General features: G+C 37.8%; 3 protein-coding genes across 7 annotated transcripts; all 3 read right to left on the reverse strand.

Moving 5' to 3' along the window:
- Window positions 1–490: 490 nt before the first annotated feature.
- On the reverse strand, window positions 491–3,337 carry LOC121986354 (glutamic acid-rich protein-like). Of its 3 annotated transcripts, none has more exons than XM_042540244.1 (4): window positions 3,208–3,337; window positions 2,969–3,109; window positions 1,059–1,117; window positions 491–973 (listed from the first exon to the last, which is right to left on the reverse strand). In XM_042540244.1, exons 2-4 carry the CDS (start codon window positions 3,083–3,085, stop codon window positions 646–648), a joined length of 504 nt encoding a protein of 167 aa, XP_042396178.1. In that variant the 5' UTR covers window positions 3,086–3,109; window positions 3,208–3,337; the 3' UTR covers window positions 491–645. The 3 variants fall into 3 exon arrangements, with proteins under 3 accessions (XP_042396178.1, XP_042396177.1, XP_042396179.1); XM_042540243.1 differs by having other exon boundaries at window positions 3,192–3,327; XM_042540245.1 differs by having other exon boundaries at window positions 2,969–3,102; window positions 3,192–3,319.
- Window positions 3,315–7,521, reverse strand: LOC121986353. Of its 3 annotated transcripts, none has more exons than XR_006113385.1 (6): window positions 7,040–7,521; window positions 6,184–6,246; window positions 5,958–6,020; window positions 5,779–5,841; window positions 3,932–4,178; window positions 3,315–3,449 (listed from the first exon to the last, which is right to left on the reverse strand). XR_006113385.1 is itself a non-coding variant. In XM_042540242.1 (5 exons), the coding sequence occupies exons 1-5, from the start codon at window positions 7,454–7,456 to the stop codon at window positions 4,080–4,082; spliced, it is 705 nt and encodes a 234-aa protein (XP_042396176.1). In that variant the 5' UTR covers window positions 7,457–7,521; the 3' UTR covers window positions 3,880–4,079. The 3 variants fall into 3 exon arrangements, 1 of the variants encoding a protein (XP_042396176.1); XR_006113384.1 differs by lacking the exon at window positions 3,315–3,449 and adding an exon at window positions 3,503–3,826; XM_042540242.1 differs by lacking the exon at window positions 3,315–3,449 and having other exon boundaries at window positions 3,880–4,178.
- Window positions 7,522–14,595: 7,074 nt separating this feature from the next.
- Window positions 14,596–18,426, reverse strand: LOC121986355 (phospholipase D Z-like). Its single transcript, XM_042540246.1, has 7 exons — window positions 18,225–18,426; window positions 17,946–18,150; window positions 17,171–17,372; window positions 16,770–16,963; window positions 16,019–16,172; window positions 15,413–15,577; window positions 14,596–15,251 (listed from the first exon to the last, which is right to left on the reverse strand). Exons 1-7 carry the CDS (start codon window positions 18,394–18,396, stop codon window positions 14,805–14,807), a joined length of 1,539 nt encoding a protein of 512 aa, XP_042396180.1. The 5' UTR covers window positions 18,397–18,426; the 3' UTR covers window positions 14,596–14,804.
- Window positions 18,427–18,889: the final 463 nt, after the last annotated feature.

An 18,889-nucleotide genomic window follows, 5' to 3' on the forward strand; every position in this document is an offset into this window, starting at 1 on the left:
TAGATTCATTAAAGTATTCACATCGTTGTTAATATTTCAACGTAGATATTATCTACGTGGATGTACTGTAGATGCACTGTAGTATTTAATGCATTAAAAGAATTGAACGCTATTAAAGGCCTAACTATTGAATATATATATATATATATATATAATATTATATTACTATTATATATATATATATATATAATATTATATTACTATTAACGCATCACGTTAATAACGTTGTAGATATGCTCTAATATTCCAATTGTAATTAATTATATTAAACAGAAAAGGAATTTTATTTATTATTTTTAATAATTCTGTACTTTCTTTGAGCTCCTTAGGAAGTAAGAGGTTCACTCAACGCTAGTTGAATATCGAAATTATTCGAAGAGAAACAAAAGATACTGGTGACCCTAGGAATATGAATTTGCTAAACTGATATAAAAATAATAAAATGAAAAGTTTTTCGAGTCATTTTCATTTTCAATATGAACTACTAGAATCATTGATAATTGTTTTAGATTAAAGCATAGTAAAAGTAGTGATGTCAAGTTCATCAACATGCCAGCGACAATCTAAAACCACTCTAATGCTACACTCCTAATCAAGCATTAACTAAATTGGAATCTCGACCACAACCGATAACATCATCGGGCTTCACTTCCTCTTCTTGGCCGGCGGCTGCGAAAGGTCATCCTCTTCGTCTTCTTCCTCGTCCTCTTCATCCTCATCCTCTTCTTCATCCTCATCACCATCATCGTCGTCGTCATCATCGTCGCCATTGTCATCCTCCTCTTCGTTTCCACCTTCGCCATTGGCCTCCGGGTTATCATTTTCATCCCCAGAAGGATCATCTTCAGCCCCGTCGTCATCTTCCTGGTCTTCATCTTGTTCGTTGTCATCCTCATCATCCTCTTCGTCCTCATCTGAATCACCATCATCCTTGTTCTCTGGCACAGCTTCATCCTTGCTCTTTCGAAGTATCCTTCAAAGAAATGAAACAAAGATTATTCACTGCTACCGTATCAGGATCACAACTGCTTTGAGGTTAATTAAGGTAACAGTATTACCTGTAAATTGCATCAGGACCTTCAACAAGTGAAGCAGTTTGACTTGATGAAGAGACCATCTGAAACAAGTAAAATGATGTCAAAGGATTCCATTTATTAGTGAAGGTGTGTATCAAATGGTCCGCGTAAATAGAAAGAAAGCATTGTTAAGCATCGCTACAACAAAGTTGGAAGATTCTTGCCCTACGAATACTTGATCTCCCATATGCATTAAATAAATCAAAATACAAAACAATCCCCAAGATATTGTGTGAACAATTGAGTGCATCAAGTAAGTGATATAGGCAGGTTACGAAAAACAAAGATTAAATGAATACAAAAAGGAATTATGCAAAAGAATTTAAGTGGAAATGAAGAAATTGAGTTTGAGAGAATCTAAGAAACCAAGCTAATAACAGTAAACATAAACGGCTTTTTCGTTCTTTTCTAATGTTTGACAAACATAAACTAGATCATAAATATTGATAGCTTGGTGACAAAGCACACACATCAAATGGATCAAGTAGCAATTTAGGATACCGGTAGATGAGTAAAAAGGATAAACATCACAAACATGATGCTTGGGATTGAGTAAAATCATACTAATTACAGCTTCGCTGCAGGAGTTAAATTCCACGATCTAATATCTTAATCAAGTAGACAAAAAAAATCTCACACTAGCTTAATCTTTTGTGATCCTAGCCTTTATTGTTGCATTGGTAATTTATTATTTTAGCCCAACAGAATGCTCTTTTTTCCTTTATTAGCTCATTTTCCGTTTGTTCTTGCTTTATTTATTAGAACTTGCCCTTTTTGTCTCCTGACAAGTTGGCCATTAAACACCCAAGAAATACCCTTGAAACTTGCCACGATAAATCAATGAAAGTTGAACACTTGGGTTGCTCAAATCTAACAGATATGAGCTCCAGGTCAAGTTCATGAACAATGGAACTGAAACATGCTGACAAATATTATAAATTGAGATAATCTCAAGCAAAATATGTGGCATAAAGACAAAGTTCAACAGTGAGTCCCTTGATGGGTAAGTTTGTTGTTTTGCCACATCATATTTAATAATGCCTTTAGGTACCTTATTGCGGGAAAGTGCAATCAAGCATATGATTGCATCAGAAAATTTTTCGCACGTGTACAGTATTTAACAGGCAAAATAGCAGGCTAGATATGGGTTAAAAAAAGCAAAAAGCACTTATGTTGCTAATCAAAACATATGACAGCTAAAAAGTTCTAACCACAAGAAACCTAAATCAAATGGAAAACAAAAATCCATTATGATGAAACATAATTAATTCAAGCTTCAATAAGTTCATAATATTAAGAACATCTAAAAATCAAGTACAAGGAACCAGACAGTTTGTGCATAAGAATCACAATGTCACTCTTATTATTTTTGCATTGGATAGTGTTATATAGCCTAAAAGAATCATGCTTGGATGATAAATCCATCACCTCTTGTAATATAACTAACACAGGAACAAGAACAGAAATAAACTACCACTTGAGGAAAAATCAGCTGGTACTAATCTAAAACATGAATTTGTTAAATCAAGAAATCAAAAAATCAAGGAAGGTCCTACTCCTTAGGACATTTGCAAAGTGCATTAGTTATGTAGAATAAAGTATCCCCTTGGTCCATCAACATATAACCTATATAAACACAACTGTAAATGCAATGCAACTGCAGCCTAATGGATAAGTAGCCAGGCAATAGCTCAAACACAAATCTACTTTGACAAGAACTTCAAATCCAGTTGCAAAGGTGCTTTATGTTCAAATTTTAATCTATCTGCGTGCAGTGCAAGTGAATAAAGAAAAAAAAACATCTCCAAACTGGAGATTTTGAGTAGTCGAACACAAATTAAAAAGCACAATTGTTGGAAGGATATCAAGTGGAACAAAAAGTCCATTTTTACCGCTAGAAGAAGCGAAAGGAGAGTCTTTTCCACGGCCAAAGCAATCTCGGCGACGCATAACTCCATTATGGAGCAGAAAGCAGCTCCGCCACTCTGGCTTCGGCACATAACCTCCATCTCCACAAAAACGCGCACTAAACCCTTCAAAAAAAAAAACAGCAACGAGAAAAAGGATGAGAAATAGAAGGCTATAACTACAGCCCTATGCAAAACCCAGAAGCACCTGGAGCAGCACGAACCGAGAAGCGAAGAATCCCGCCGAGGTCGCCGCGCAAGATCTCCCTGTGCTGCTTCGAGGGTTAGGGTTGTAGGAAGTGTTGGGTGGCGTGATCTGGTCCAAGACGTCCAAGTAAGTGATGTCCAACTGACATTAGATCTCTCGGTCTTTCTGAAATCCAACGGTTCTAGTTGACAAAGAAACATATCCATTCGCAAATTGGTTGGAGGAGATCCCACTGTACTTTAGGGCTTTTGGGCTTCGCTGGTAGATTGGGTTCGTTAAGGGTGTCAGCCACTTGCTAATTGTGGACTTCGCGGTGATAAATAAAAATCTCTCAGGATGAAAAACAATTACCTTTTATAGCCATTAACTAGTTGTTTAACCATGCTTTCACAAATTAATATTGTATTTACAAAATATTTTTTATATTTAAAATTAATTTAATATCCACTTTAGGTGATATATGTGTACTTACTTTAAATGGCTAAAATATATAAATATTCAAAAACAGAGAAGTGACTCCTGCATGACCAAGTACTCGTCTTCTGTGTCTCAAGGACATGTTCTTGATCTACTTGTAACATATGAATTCACTGTGTTCATCTGTTCTCGCGATAAATTACATCCAAACTTGGTAGCTAAAATGAAAAGATACATGAACAATTCAAAAATTGTTGGCGTCATCTAAGCATCAGAACAAAAGCTGAATTATCATTTCATTGCCAGAAAGTAAAAGGAATTACCTAAATTTTACAGGTGTTGAATAAATTGTAGCCGTGCAGCTTAGCAATGCAATGCTCCTCAAATTAAACACTAGAATTTGAATGACTGCTGTTAGCGATCTGGTTCTTCATGAGTCCTAACTCTAGTATTTACATTTTGGTTCCATGCCTAACAATCGGGTAAGGGGTCGTTGAGGTCTGGTAGTGCAATGAGATCTTCGCGCCTGGGTAGGGAAGGAGCTGCAATCTTCGGAAGCTCCGCTCGCAACTGCAACAAGGACATCAGTTTCAATAGATTGTTAACATCTAATTTGCGCAGAAAAGTCAGGTAGAGTTGTAGAAATAAGCTTTCTTAGAAAACAGAACACCATGATGAAGTATGTAAAAATGCTCATTGAGTTCTTCAAAACACTATGGAACAAAATAGTGTTTAAGATGCTACATTCCCTGAAAAAATAAAATGACGATAATATGGATTGAAAAGTATATGGTGGCTACTTAATGATCATATTGTGATTGTTGGAAGGCTGTGGGTTGTTATAATTCATTATAGGAAGTGACAGATGGGGTTTGGTCAGATATATCATTCATATTTAATGGAAATGATGTTCCCCAAAAAAAGTAGTTCTGATGTGATGGCTGACATCAAGAAGGATCAATTGTAGCTTACCTAATTCAAAGGTTAGGTAGAGTGCTATGAACCAAGTCATAAACAAAATGTAATGTTCTACAAGAGGAGTATTTTGCAAATGTAGACTGACAATCTAAATTGGCCCAACTAATGAAAACTTTGAAGTTAGAGTACCATAGTGAAAAATTCTGAATCTGGGTCCCCTCCCAGCTATTGTACCAAAATATTGTTCTTTGGTTTGGCTATTTTATTAAACCACTTCATAAGTGAAGTCGTATTAAAATTACATCAAAATGGATATAGATGATAACAGACGCTCAAGCATGAAGGAAAACTGCCTAAAATGAGAAATTGGCAAATTTCCAATTGATCAAGCAAAGTTGTTTCACAAATTGAATTATATAACGTAACACAAGGGCTAGCTATGAAGAGCGTGAATTGTAGCACTAAACAATTCGATAAATAATTATGCCTACAGTTAATATTTGTAGTTTGGTCTCCAAATTTTAGCTTTTATCAATTTTCCCCTTGAAAACTAGACTAGTTTGAGTTAGCTTATATCCAAAGTAATTCCAATAAATAAATTACAACTATAATATTAATCTTTATGAATGATGAGTAGAGGTGTCAATCTTGACCCAGGCTTCGCCCATGCCATAGTTGTCTCAATTCAACCTATGTTGAGTTCGTCCTAGCCATATTTGAATTATATCTAGCACAGGCTCTGACTCAATTGGCTGCCACTAGTCTACTAAAAGTGTTAATAGGTTCTGTCTAACCCAAGCAGGGCCTGGGTTCTCTCCGTGCCAAGTTGGCTTGATTCGGGTCAAACTATGTCAGCTTGTACATGAGCCGTGTTAATCCGACTAAGACAGGCCAATCGGCATGAGCTCTAGTCTAGCTCGTCTGCCCAAGCAGCTGAGCCACACCGGCCCAATTAAGGTTGGGACATTAAGCAAGACTCAAGCCACACCGGACCAGCTTGACCTGATTCAGCGTTAGATTCTCTCATCCATTAAAATGCAAGGAACCCCAAGTCGAAACGAGACAAAGAAAACTTCACAATCAATAATAATGCCATGTGGAAAAAAATGGACTTTTTACCGAAGAAAAAGAGAAAACAAATCAGACTTTATCCGGGTTCCAAGGACTCAATAAATGATTCTTGTAAAGAAAAAGTATCGATCCGTTTCATTAAATAATGCCGTGTAGAGAGGAGAAGGAGAGAGAGGGACACCTGCTTCAGCCTTTGATTATGGGCTCGCAACGCATCCGCGGTCCTCTGCGCGTCTTCTATCCCCTGCTTCGCAGTCATCCGTGAATCACATATTACGACGAATTAAACAGGCCAAATTTGATCTACGTGCGATGAATTCATTTATAAAAAAAAACAAAGTGAAGGAAAAAAGAATCAACCTTGCGAAGCTTCGCCCTTTCTTCAAGCAGCGTCCGTTCCATCGCCTGCAGCTCCAGCTTTGTCTGCTCACCAAACCCAAATGACAACCCTAATTAAATATAGAAGACGACGGCAAAAGATTTCCAATTCTAAGTGGCTTGTAATTGAAGGCAACAGAAGCGAGGCCCACATTTGGGGATTCCGTGAGGCCACTAAAAAAATTATGAAGAAGGAAAGAGAAGATACCATCTTCCTCAAAGCTGGCCGTCGGATGAGGGCGGAGGCCGGAATCGACGGTGCCGCCGCAGCCTGAGAGAAAAGAGGAGCGTCAGAGTTGTTGAAGTCGACAGCGAGCGCCATGGCCGAAGCGGATCCAATGCGCTCATAATTATCATTACTTGGAAGATAAGGCAGCGAAGAAAGCGAGCCCACTGCTCCTCCCGTTCAATTTGGCAGCGAGGATGCAGATTAAAACCGCAATAAATGAAACAGAAATCTCTTCAGAAATCAAAATTTGTGGGGGAAAAAACTACCATAAATGTATAGAAATGGCGGAATCTGTAACGGCCCATGATGCGCGGCACGCGATAACCATACCGCACGCGACACCACCCTCGAAATAAAATAATCCACGATTTTTGCTACGATTTCGGTTCCAAAGCAAACACCTTAGACGATTACCATTAAGACACATTTTTCGGACCCACTGCTTCGTCCAATGGGAAGGCGAGTAGGTTCGTGAGCACGCGGAAATCCGAAGAAGAAATGTCGCGTTAGAAAAAAGATAGAAGGTCACGAGTGGAATGCATCATCATCCCTTTCTTCTGCAAAACCTAAAAAATCGATCTCAAATTCCATCTGAATCATTTGATGCAAACGTTCGAGAGAAAAGCGAGTCCCAAATTCCAGATCTCAAGGAGTGGATTCAATCTGTTCTTGAAAATCCTCGGACTTCGATATAGAATTTTAAAATGTTCATCAAATTGGGAAGGAGTGAGTGACACAGAAGTGTTTGGTTTCGATAGAGCAATGGATGGTATTTTTTGTCGTATGAGTATCGGACAAGAAAAGGAAGCGGTTGTGATGGGGAAGCTCTGCTCACCTCGATGCGGCAAGCTTCGGCGGCGACGGCTTCGGCAGCGAGGGCCAGAGACCTCGGCGCCACCTCCGGCTTCTCCGCGGAGCTCGCCGACGCGCTGCGGCACAGATCGAGGGGCGACTGCGGGCTCGCCCTCCTCTTCATCACCGCCGGCTCTTCCTCAAGCGGCGCCTCGGCGATCCGCGGGAGGCGCACCATCCGCGACCGCTTAATTCGCCTTCCCCACTCGTCCGGCACCTTCTCGGCCGCGGAGGTGGACGTAGCCGCTTCCTCGTCGGCCTCCGCCTCGGGCCTGTGGCGGCTCCGGCGAAAGCTGAGGAGAACCTCGGCGGGGAGGCGGAGGTCGAGAAGCGCTTCGCGGACCCAATCGCCGGGGTCCTCGGAGATGGAAAAGGCAGCGCCGCTTCCGGAGGCGACCATGGTGGAGGAGGTTGGTGATAGGATGAGGACCGAGAGAGGCGGACAGCGAGAGCAAATGGCGTGCGCTTAACGTGGGAATTGTATATATAGAGAGCAGATACTTTGATTTATTTACTGTAAAAAGAAAAGAAAAATAAAATAAAAACCTAAAAAGACTAAAAAGACCTTTACGAAATTTTTTATTTCGCTCCCTAACTTTTAGCTATTTAAAAATAAGACTCAAAGTCTTATAATTTTACTCCTTATTTTTTTCATATTAAGTTTGAAAATTCTTAGTTATTTACTAATTTTGAAGCTCTAAAAGCATCCTAAAAAACAGAGGATAAACTCTAAAAAAAATATTCTAAGATTGGATACGATAATTAAGAACTTTCATTTGATGGTAGGTGAACAAAAGAAAACATGACTAATGTCCAGAGTATCTTAACATTTTCTAAGGGATTGAGATAAGTTAAACAAAGTAGTTATCTGAAAAGAGATGTAGTTCTCGAATGGATATCAACAGATCTTTTCATGTTTCCAGGAAGATATCAGAACAATCGAACCGAACCAATTGTCGATCTTGTTCATGACCATTATGTCAATTTGGATCTTGTTCGTGAATTCTTCCTAAAAGTGATAATGTAGAAAGGTGTTAATAAAGTAGAATAAAAACAACAAGAAGACAAGGAGCTAAGTGCAATAATAATTTAGGAAGCCAGAGAGATCAAGCAGAGTTGTTATTAAAACAGAAACAATTTGTGTTTTCGTTTTCTGATTATTTATAGTGATTATTGTTTTACTTTTGATGAATATTGGAAACCTTTTGTCCAAGTATAAATTTTATTACAATGGTATCATAAAGTTAATGATATTTATTTATTTTTGTTTTAATTTCTGAATTCTGCCTTCCAGAAATGACAACTAAAAACAAAAATCTGTTTGGTTCTAGTAGTGCTACCTTCATCTTACCATTTAGTGGCCACAGATCGGTATAGCAAAATAATACTTCGGATTTACCTTTTTGGGCCATAAGATTAGATACTTAAATGATCTGCTAATCCATTTCAGTTAGTCACCTTAAACATGATTAGTAAGGATTCAAGTAAATTAAGGAGGTTTACTATCAACTTTATACAATAACAACTAAGTCTTATCCTATCAGCTCTGGTCGGCTATATGGATTCTTTTACGCCATTGAGCTCTATCTTCTACTATATCATCATCTATATTTAAATAAATTTTATCTTATTTTATTATTTCTAACCAAGTCTTTTTTTAATCTTTCTCTTTCTCATTTAATGTGTGTTTGTTATAGTTTAACATCGTCTAACTTGAGCATTTATTGATTGTCTAAGTACATGTTCGTACCATCTTAAATGCGTCTATCGGAGTTTTCCCTCAATAGATGCAACTATATTTTTCTCTCTAATGTTTTCATTTCTTATTCTGTCTATCCTCGTATATCCACACATGCACCTTAACATCCTCATCTTTGCAACTTGCATCTTCTACTCATGTGCTCAAGTCATAGCCCAACATTCAGCTCCATATAATATAACAAGTCTAACTGCGATTTTGTATAACTTTCTGTTAAGTTTTAGAGCTACTTTACACTCACATAAAACACCCGACGCTCTACTCCATTTCAACTATCCTGCTTGTATTCTATATAAGACATCTCTCTCAATCCCTCTATTATTTTACAAAAATGATCCTAAATATTTAAACCTGTTGGTTTCGAGCAACTCGTCATCTCCTATCTAAATAATTATTTCATTACGTCTAATATTACTAAACTTAAATTTCATATATTATGTCTTTATTCTACTAAGCTTAAAACCTTTCAAGTTTAGTGTTTTCCACTAAGATTCTAGTTCAAAATTTACTTTTTCATGTGTTTCATCTACTAAAATAATATCATCTGCAAACAACATACACTACAGTACTGTGTCTTGAATGTGTGCAGTGAGTTAATTCATAATTAGTATAAAAAGATAAGGGTTTAGAGCTGATCCTTGATATAACCCTATATTTATTGGAAATACTTCAGTTACTCCGTCTGAAGTCTTTACTCTGATCGTTACTGTAGGATCAAAAGATGCTAGAGGGGGGTGAATGACTTCTTAGCTATTTTCGGATTAACGAGTTAAAACAACCCAGTGGAAAAGAAAGAAATGAGAACACAAAAACAATCACTAACATAATTTTTTTACTTGATTCGGAGCCTTCGGCGACTCCTACTCCAAGGCTTACACTCGTGGAGTGCTTTCGTTGAACAATCACTATCAGTTCGAAAATATTTACAGAATTTATGTAAAGAACTGTTAAATTAAAAATACCAATAACAGAAGAAGAAATTGCTTGAGCATTGGTTGTCAGAGTAGTCTTTCGGTGTCGTCAGAATTTTCTTAAAGCAATGCACGAGTACGAATGTCGGAGCGATTGTTGTATTGAAACTTCTGGTCGAAGTCCTTTTTGTAGGTCATTTTCGGGCACCCAGACCGCCCCCGAGCGCCTCCAATGAGACCTGGGATTTCGCTGACTTATCCTCCTCCGAGCACCCAGACCACCCCCGGGAGATTGGAGTGTTGATGAGGCTGCACATCGGGGAAACTCTATCTCTGAAAATTTATCCTTCTCTGAGCGCTGACTGTGACGTATACTGGTCAATCAGCGTGTGTCACCTCAGCTCAACTAGCTGCCCATTCGACCCCTTTCTAGATGTCTGGACCAACTTCGGACTCATAGACCTTCGGGGGCTTGGACTATGTCCGAGCGCCTGGCTTACAACTTTGATTTCCTACAAAATACGTTAGTTCAAGTAATAAAAATTACCTTGCAAAACAGAGTTAGCATATTAGAAAAATATGATCAATTTATGACTTAAATCCTATCTTCAAAAGACCAAGATCTAATCATGGTCTCAGCTTAGACATCCAAAATGGCTCTAAGTTGGACCGCGCCTATAGTCCCACTGGGACTCGTCCTTACCAGATCTATCTCTTCAGTGACTTACTTTTACTTACCATTTGCTGTCACTTGACTTGCCTCTTAACCCATTAGGTCTTCTTGTCAGTTGTCAGGTCCACAAACCCAACTAAACTTTAGTTAGTTGTCAGGTCTCACAAACCCAGTTGGATTTTCTATCAGATATCAAGTCACTCCTTGACCTATCTGGACTTCGTACCAGTTATCAAGCCCTCAGACCCGTCAATTCATACACACTAGATAAAGAAGTTAGATAAACATAACACAATTACCAGGTAGATATAAACTATTGAGCCTTAATCAGTTTTACATATTAAACTACTCCTTAGTGTCTACTATAAATTGTTCCAGTTATTGATTCTCACACAATTGTTAAGTTGAATTAGGCTGAATGTTTTGTTGTATAATAAAAACTAATTCTAAGGTTTCAAAACTTTGGAAAAACTATCCAACATGTGTTTGACTCTATCCAAGGACCAAAATATCATATAAATAATTGATGATTTCTTGGTTTATGTTTGAATGTTCACTAGTTATCCAATATGTAATTCTTCATTTGGTGAAGCTCATTTAAATATGGCTTTCACTAGCAAACAGACATGTGTTTGGTTTTTCAAATTTTATTAGAGAATGCTAAATTTTCATCATGAAAACTGTGCCTGAACATTTCCTAAAGCTTAGGTGGACAAATATATATCCTTGTGCTGACTATTAAACGTTACCTGTCCAATTAATTATACTGAAAGTGTATATTATTTACTTATTGTTTAATATTAAATATATTCATTAGATTTAATGTATTAATTATGTGAGCTACTTTATTTTAATTATAATATAATAATTTTCTTTGTCACAGATGAATGTGAAAAAAAATTGAATGTGAGTTTTTTTTTCAAGAAGGATATTCATATATTATAAGAAGATACAATATTATGAGAAAAATTTAATCTAAGAAGGATTTTTAGTTTTGTATAAACTTAAAATGGATACAAAATTTGTGGATTATATGTACATATTTTTTATTTGAATTGTATGACATATTTATAGTTCAACAGTAAGAAAATTGATCAGCTATACTTTTATGTTATTTTAATTGGTATGATTTATAAGGTTTAAGCAATCTATGGTGTAAATAAATTTTGGTTTTGTAAATAGAATTATCTTTTGCTAAAAAATATATTTTAAAAAAGGCAACGTTTTTTTAACGTTGTAAAAACGTTGTTTTTGAACAAAAAACGACAAGGCTTGCGTTGTAAAAACATTGTCTTTGTAAAAAATGACATCATTTTGCAAGTGGGATTCGAACCCTAGACCATAAATACACCAAATGACATGTTCTAGCCACAAACTCCTCTTAACTGGGAACATGTTCTCCTTTAAGAGCGAGAGGGTCTCCACTGGGAACATGTTCTCGTAACGCTTACTGAAATGGGAAGAGTGAACTATTAACTCGCTGGGAACCATGACTCCAAAGCCTATCTCCGATTGGAATGCTCGGATTGACATGCTAGGCTTGGTCTCCTCTCTCTCCAGTGGTCCAAGATCCGCTGGGCTGCACAAGTCCTACCAGACAAGCGAGAGTAGAAAGCCCCCAAAACCTCCTCTTGCCATGACATCTGCTCTCCACTGGCTCATCCCATCTGCCTGCTATCCGAAGGCTGACAGATGTGCATGTGCTTGACACTAGTTCTCATTCTTTAAAAACGACTATTGATGCTTTATTTGTGCTAACATAGTTTATCATTATCTAGATTGAGAAGCCAAGGATATGATGAGGTTTCAAATATGCGTGGTGAGTTCAATGAGTTGAAATATCTGATAGTACAAGAAAATCCATTTGCAATGTATGTTCACTGTTTCTCTCATCAACTCCAATTAGTTCTTGTTACTGTTACCCATGATAATTTTACTGTGAATGAATTTTTTTGGATATCTCACTATAATTATGAATATATCTAGAGCATCTTGTAAGAGGAGAGATCAACTTAGAAAGATTCAATATGATAAGATAATTGTTGAATTAGAAAGTGAAGAAATCACTAGTGGAAAAGGAAAAAAAATCAAGAAACTAGTTTAGCAAGATCTTGAGATACTCGTTAGGGATCACACTACTTAACATTACTACGTCTATGCTCTATGTGGTCTTCAGTGATAGAAGTGCTAGGAAATGTATACGATGACCCCTCTTATTCTGCGAATAAAGGTACTGCTGCAGGTTCAATTGAGAAGATGGAGAGTTATCAATTTATTTTTATATTACATTTGATGAAGTATATATTGGGAATTACAAATGAGTTATTACTTTCCATACAACAAGGGGATTAAAGTATTATTCAAGTCATGTCCTTAGTTAGAAGTGTGAAATGTTGACTACAAGACTTTTGGGAAAATGGATGGTAGATAATTTTGGAACAAGTAAACACATTTTGTGAATTTAATATGATTCCAATACTTGATATGGAGGATAATATGTTAACTCGTGGTCATGACAGGTGTAGAGGACAACTCATCACTAATTTTCATCATTATTGTATGGAGATTTTTTTGTCAGGTATTATTTCTAAAATTTTATTTATTTATTGTTAAAGAGATTTCATTGATTATTAATGTTATCATGGTTGTAAATTTGAATGCTAGGTTGTTGATTTAATTATACAAGAGATGAATAATCATTTTTCAGAAGTTAGTATGGAATTGCTTGATTGCATATCATGTTTTCATCCAAGAAATTCTTTCTCTCAGTTTGATGTTCACAAACTCATGCATCTTGCTGATTTTTATCCCGAGGACTTCTTTGGTACTGATTATTTATTTTTGGAATAATAACTTATGAGTTACTTTTATAATCTGTGAGATAATCCTCACTTTTCTTCAATTGATGACTTGAGAATTCTTACTCATAAATTGGTTGAGACTGAAAAACATTTGGTTTTCCCATTGGTTTATCGTATAATAGAATTGACATTAGTTTTACCAGTTGTAACTGTTTCCGTTGAACGAGTTTTTTCTGCAATGAAGACCGTGAAGACTGATTTACGTAATAGAATGAGAGATGAATAGATGAATGACAGTCTAGTTGTATACATTGAAAATGATAGTTTTTCTACAATTAAAAATGAACAAATATTACAATATTTTCAACAAATGCAGTCTCTTAGAATCTAATTGTCTCTTGTACCGACTCATCAGCCATCGTAGACTTCTATACCAACCCGAAAATGAAGCTCACATATGGAAGAAAGGTAGACTTCTGTAACCCTTGAGATATCAAGGCCTAAAAGTTTAGTGGGGAGAAACTTGATAGGAATTCAAACATGTGATGCATGATGATTTCCTGTTGTTCTTTTTTTTTTTTTTTTTAACTCTGTTTTGCTAATAGGAATGATGATTAATATCTTGTATTATCTATTGGAACTATTATCTTGGTAGTGATTAACCTACAAAAAATTTTCAAACCCCCTGAAATTTTTTTGGTTCCGCCCCTGATAATATTGTTAAATCAAAATGTTGTAGCAATTAGGATTTGGTAGCTCCTACGACGTACTGACAAGAACTAAAATGTTGTAATAGTTATAAATTCATAGCTGTTACAACATAATTACAACAGATGTACAATAAATGAAATGTAATTTTAATTATACAATATATGAGATATATTATTGTAGAGTTATCTATTGTATGCTTAAATCATATATCCATTCCCTCCAACTGATACACAGAAACAGCATATACAAGCTGAGGAAGAGGGTAATCAATTTTTCCGTTTGCATTGTTATCGTCTGCTCCCCGAGCTCAACTTCGATTGATCGATCGATTGCTTAGGAGAACAGAAGAGGAAGAAAGAACGTCCCGAGAGGACTGTTATTTACTTCGACTTTATCGAAATTTGAACCTCAGATCTCATGATGACAACACATCATATGCTAACCACTAGACAGACCATCCTGAGGGGACTGCTATTTCCGCTGCATGCTCACTGCACTTCTTGTCGACTTCTCTGTTATTATCTTCGTCTCTCCCTTCACTTCCTCCCTTCCCGACAAGCAAGGGTCACCCTGGAAGGGCTGAGCATCGTTAAAAATGAAGTTCTCCATGCGAAGGCATTATGTTTATTTGAATATTTGTTTGTCCACTTAACACATTTCTTAATGGACAATTAACATCCACTATTATCATCAACTAAAATTTATAATCTTCTCCTTAAATGTCATGTTTGAATTACAAGTAGTTTAGAAATAAGACAGTCAACTCTGATCATCTTCTTCTGCCACCATAGATCATCATCTACTAATTGGAAACATCACAATTTTGGCCATGATGTATGAACGTATATGCTTGACTGCGATAGAATGACTTCTTGTACCAAGTGTTCGAGACCTTAAGCTGAGGTGTGCAATGGCTCAACCGTAACGGCATAGGGAGAGTTCCAATCTGCGTCGAAGATTTCCTGGAGCTGTGCAACAATGGCAGGGTTGTAGGTTCCGAAACTCACGCCTGCCGTCGTGTAGAAGTAATCCCAGATGAGATTGCTGGTGCCTATGTGTGCTCGCAGGTCACTGACAGCGTACTTGCCATGGTTGACGCGGGTGAAACCAGGGTAAAGGTTTCCAGTCGCGTTGTTATTGGATTTTGCGGCTCCGGTCTTCTCATAGCCAGGCACAATGTAATACTTGATGTTGACTCTACCTTTGCAGTTGTTTCGCCTTGAGGAGTGGCAAAGAATGTTGGAGTAGAGGATGGATTTCAGGTATTCATCCGTGCCGTCGAGGAAATGACTCCAGTAGGCGACTAGTATGTTGACCGTGGCACGCTTGGAGAAGATGACCTGTTTCAGAAGCTTTTTAGATCAACGATAAGGAGTGCATTGTTATCAAACTAGATGCACGAACAATTGCTTATTCAGTTCTTGAAATTAACTACATTCATAACCGTCATTAGCCCAAGCTCAGTAAGTAAAATTCACGGTAAATGTGCAAAGTAGTATACCTCAGAGACTGCAGATGAGAGGGAAGGCCAGAAGACAATTTGTCGCAGATATTGAGATTGCCCAAGCCAATCCATGGTACTAATCCTGACAGTTCCTCCAAATCGCACAGACTTGATTGTGTCCACCCATCCTTGTTCATCAGCTTGGAACCTTCGAAATGAAAGCTGCATTGTGTACATGGAAAAAGCAACAAAAAGGGAGGATAAATGATACCCACCAACCTAATTGTTCACAAATATCTGTAGAAGTTATTAAGGGTGCTCATAGAAGTTGATCCTTTAGCCATGTCTGTCAAATGGTCAAATCTAGCAGCCAACTCAAAAATGTTGGCATCCAAATGTTAGTGTTCAACATGGTATTGAAGGGGGTAGATGAGTCCAAGTATAATAGCATACAACTAATTTCAAGCTGCATTGAGATAATTAACATAAGGGCAGAAAAATTGAGCTTTGAGACTCCACATCACACAAATAAGACCTAATGAGAGCCTTGAGATGGATAATTATGGTGTTTAATGCAAAGATACTACGAACTCGTATCAGCAACACTGCTTCATATTGGTAAAGATCAAAATTTCTAAACAAAATAAGATGTTTGACAGTTACCTCTGGTGGTGCAAATGAAAGGTAACTCGAGTGACGTGATGTAGAAGATAAATTGGATCCTGGAGTCTCAATTGGGATATGGAGCATAAAGGGGTCTGCCAAGGCTGGATACCCATCCACGTGATGGACAACAACAGAGGAAGGGAGTGGTGACCTGATGATTTAAAGGAAAAAATGGAGAAAATTGACATGTAAACGCAAGAAAAAAAGCTTTTCATACAACATAAAGTCATTTGGGTAAGATTCAGAGATGTTATTGTCAAGTCTAGATGTTTTTGATTCTGATATATAAAACTTGAATCTCAGCCCAATGGGTTTCTATAGAGTTGACATAGTCTAAGGTATAATAATCTACTACTTATTAACTGGTCACCTAAGAACTATGAAATAATAACATTCTTCTAGGGCTGTAGTTGTCATGCTTTAGTTAAATGTTGTTCAAAGAGAAGGTGTTTTTGAGTAAGGAAAAAAGGTTCAGCATTCCATTGCATACAATCTCTTTATTTGGACAACATGATCTTATCACAAGCATGAAATCATATTTATCTAGTGTCAACAATATTACGAACACCAATAAATATGTTTTTTCATTTTGTGACAGAAATGTGCTGACAATCTACTTGACAGAGGGCGACAATCCCATTAAACATTATTCAATAACACATTGGAGCACATGTAGTTGGAATTTGGAAATGCAAACTAAATAAATTGTGCATAGTTAATGTTATGTTTTGGTGATATTTAAATATACCTGCACCTAAGTTTTTCATGGACGAAATGTGACCAGCAAGGCACTTTTCTCTTAACTTGCCATTGTTTATCCCAAACTGTTCTTGTATAAGCTGTTGAATTGAGAGACGAAAGAGTCCACAAATTTCCAAAGTATGTTTCAATCCATTTGGCTATGCTAGGACAGTCAACAAGATAGATCCCAACCTCCTTCACCTATAGAAGAGTTTCAAAGTCAGAAGTTAGCCAAGCATCTGTTTAAATTGTAATAACCAGATCACAATCTTCAAGGACAAATCATTGACCACAATGGTTGAGTAGCTACTGAAACATGTTTCAAAGTCAAAAAAGAACAGAAGGACATCATAAAGGGAATGTGTCATTCAAAAGGCATATTCCATATCTTTTACAGTATCTAAATACCTGGGTGAGAGATTTCCAGTCATTGTTAGCCGAACCAATATACATATCTTTGCCATCAGATATCCAGACTTTTGCATGGACAATGCCTGAACCCCACCAATCACCAAGCAGTAATGTCACATTCTTCACATTTGGCCTTCCTGCAGCAAGATCAGCCGACTCTTGATCGAAATCTGGGGCAAATCCAGAATGCTGAAGGATCCTAAACGTCAACACATTATAGAATAAAATCAAATATTACTCTGAACCAAAGAGGGCATTTTTTTTTTTATTTAAAAGTACTATACTATTGGTAGTGAGATAAGGCCTGGTTGTCATTGTTTATACTATTTGTAGTTTACCAAGTGATAAGCTGGTCATTATATAAGTTTTTACAAATCATGTTCAGATTCGTTCTTTATAGAAGATGATATCCTAAAAACTCAATTCTTCTCCTTATTAATCATAATCACAGGTACATCAGACTGGGGCGATTTCTAATGTTAGCGTTTCTCTAATGAAAGTAGGGAGGATTTAGAGAACTTCTATAGGGCGCAAAAATGGCGTTTTTCCTGAAAGGGAAGATGCCAAGACAAAGCGCACTGGAGGTGCTATTGACAAAGCACGAACTCGATACCTTATATTAGGGTTTCTCTGATGTGAGCACAGAAGACGAGGAGAACTTTTATCAGGCACAAAATGCCAATGTCTCCCAAGGAGAAGATGTTAGGCAACCAGGCAGGTGAACAAGTACAATGCGGCCAAACACTAGAAAACTGAGTTTTTGGATGCTTGCCTGAGGTCAACCTTTCGATCGGCAGCATCCTCCAGAGATTTGTAGACCGCACGCCCTTCACCTGCGCCGAACATCTCCATATCCTCTGCCGAGAATCCGTAATCGCCCGATTTAGGGTTGTCCGGCTGCGCCAGAAACTGCCAGTACTGCGCGATCACGTCCAGACTCTTCGTGGCGTTGCCCGCCAGCCAGCGCAGCACGTCCCCTACAACGGCCCAAGAGCGCAAGGCAGATAAGGAACCCTAGCAAGCACGAGCAGTATTAAGGTTTCGAATTCACCGGTGGAGAGCACCCCCGGGACACGGGGGAGGTGCGGCATGTCGGTGGGGATGGATTGAACGAGCCACGCCTTGCATCGCGGCGAGGGATGGGGAGGAGGAGGAGGAGGAGAAGAAGCGGCGACGGCGAGGAAGAGGAGAGGGAAGAAGACGAGGAGGCGCGAGGGCTTCATCGGTGATTCCAAACGGGCACGAAGTTCGTCTTTGTAACAGCAGCTCGCTGACGGGATAAACTCCCGTTACTTACTTAGTACCGGGCGTTACGAGTAGATACCGCAATCGGCCGTCGCCCGTGATCTTATTATAAATGGAACATTTTATATTGCCCCATAAATTTAGCTATTTTACTACCCTATTTATTATCCTCTTTTGTGACTACCATATATAATTTAATTTACATCCTTATTTGACAATAATAATTGCCAATAATTACAACATTAATCATCATCATTATTTGCCATATTATTTTTCCTCTTTTTTTTTCCAAACGATACATCCTTAAGGCAAATAATTGTATTATAATAATATTGTGATTACATAATGATCCGGCGGTAAGAATGGGGGACCCACAAATGGGGTCCCGTCCGAGCGGAACCAGAGATTACCCAGCCAAAGGTTGGGATTTCCGACGCCAAAGCAGGAGAACCGGAGCCGAGTGGCCGAGCG

The sequence above is a fragment of the Zingiber officinale genome, chromosome 5B (genome assembly GCF_018446385.1).
Source record: "Zingiber officinale cultivar Zhangliang chromosome 5B, Zo_v1.1, whole genome shotgun sequence".
Taxonomy (NCBI): domain Eukaryota; kingdom Viridiplantae; phylum Streptophyta; class Magnoliopsida; order Zingiberales; family Zingiberaceae; genus Zingiber; species Zingiber officinale.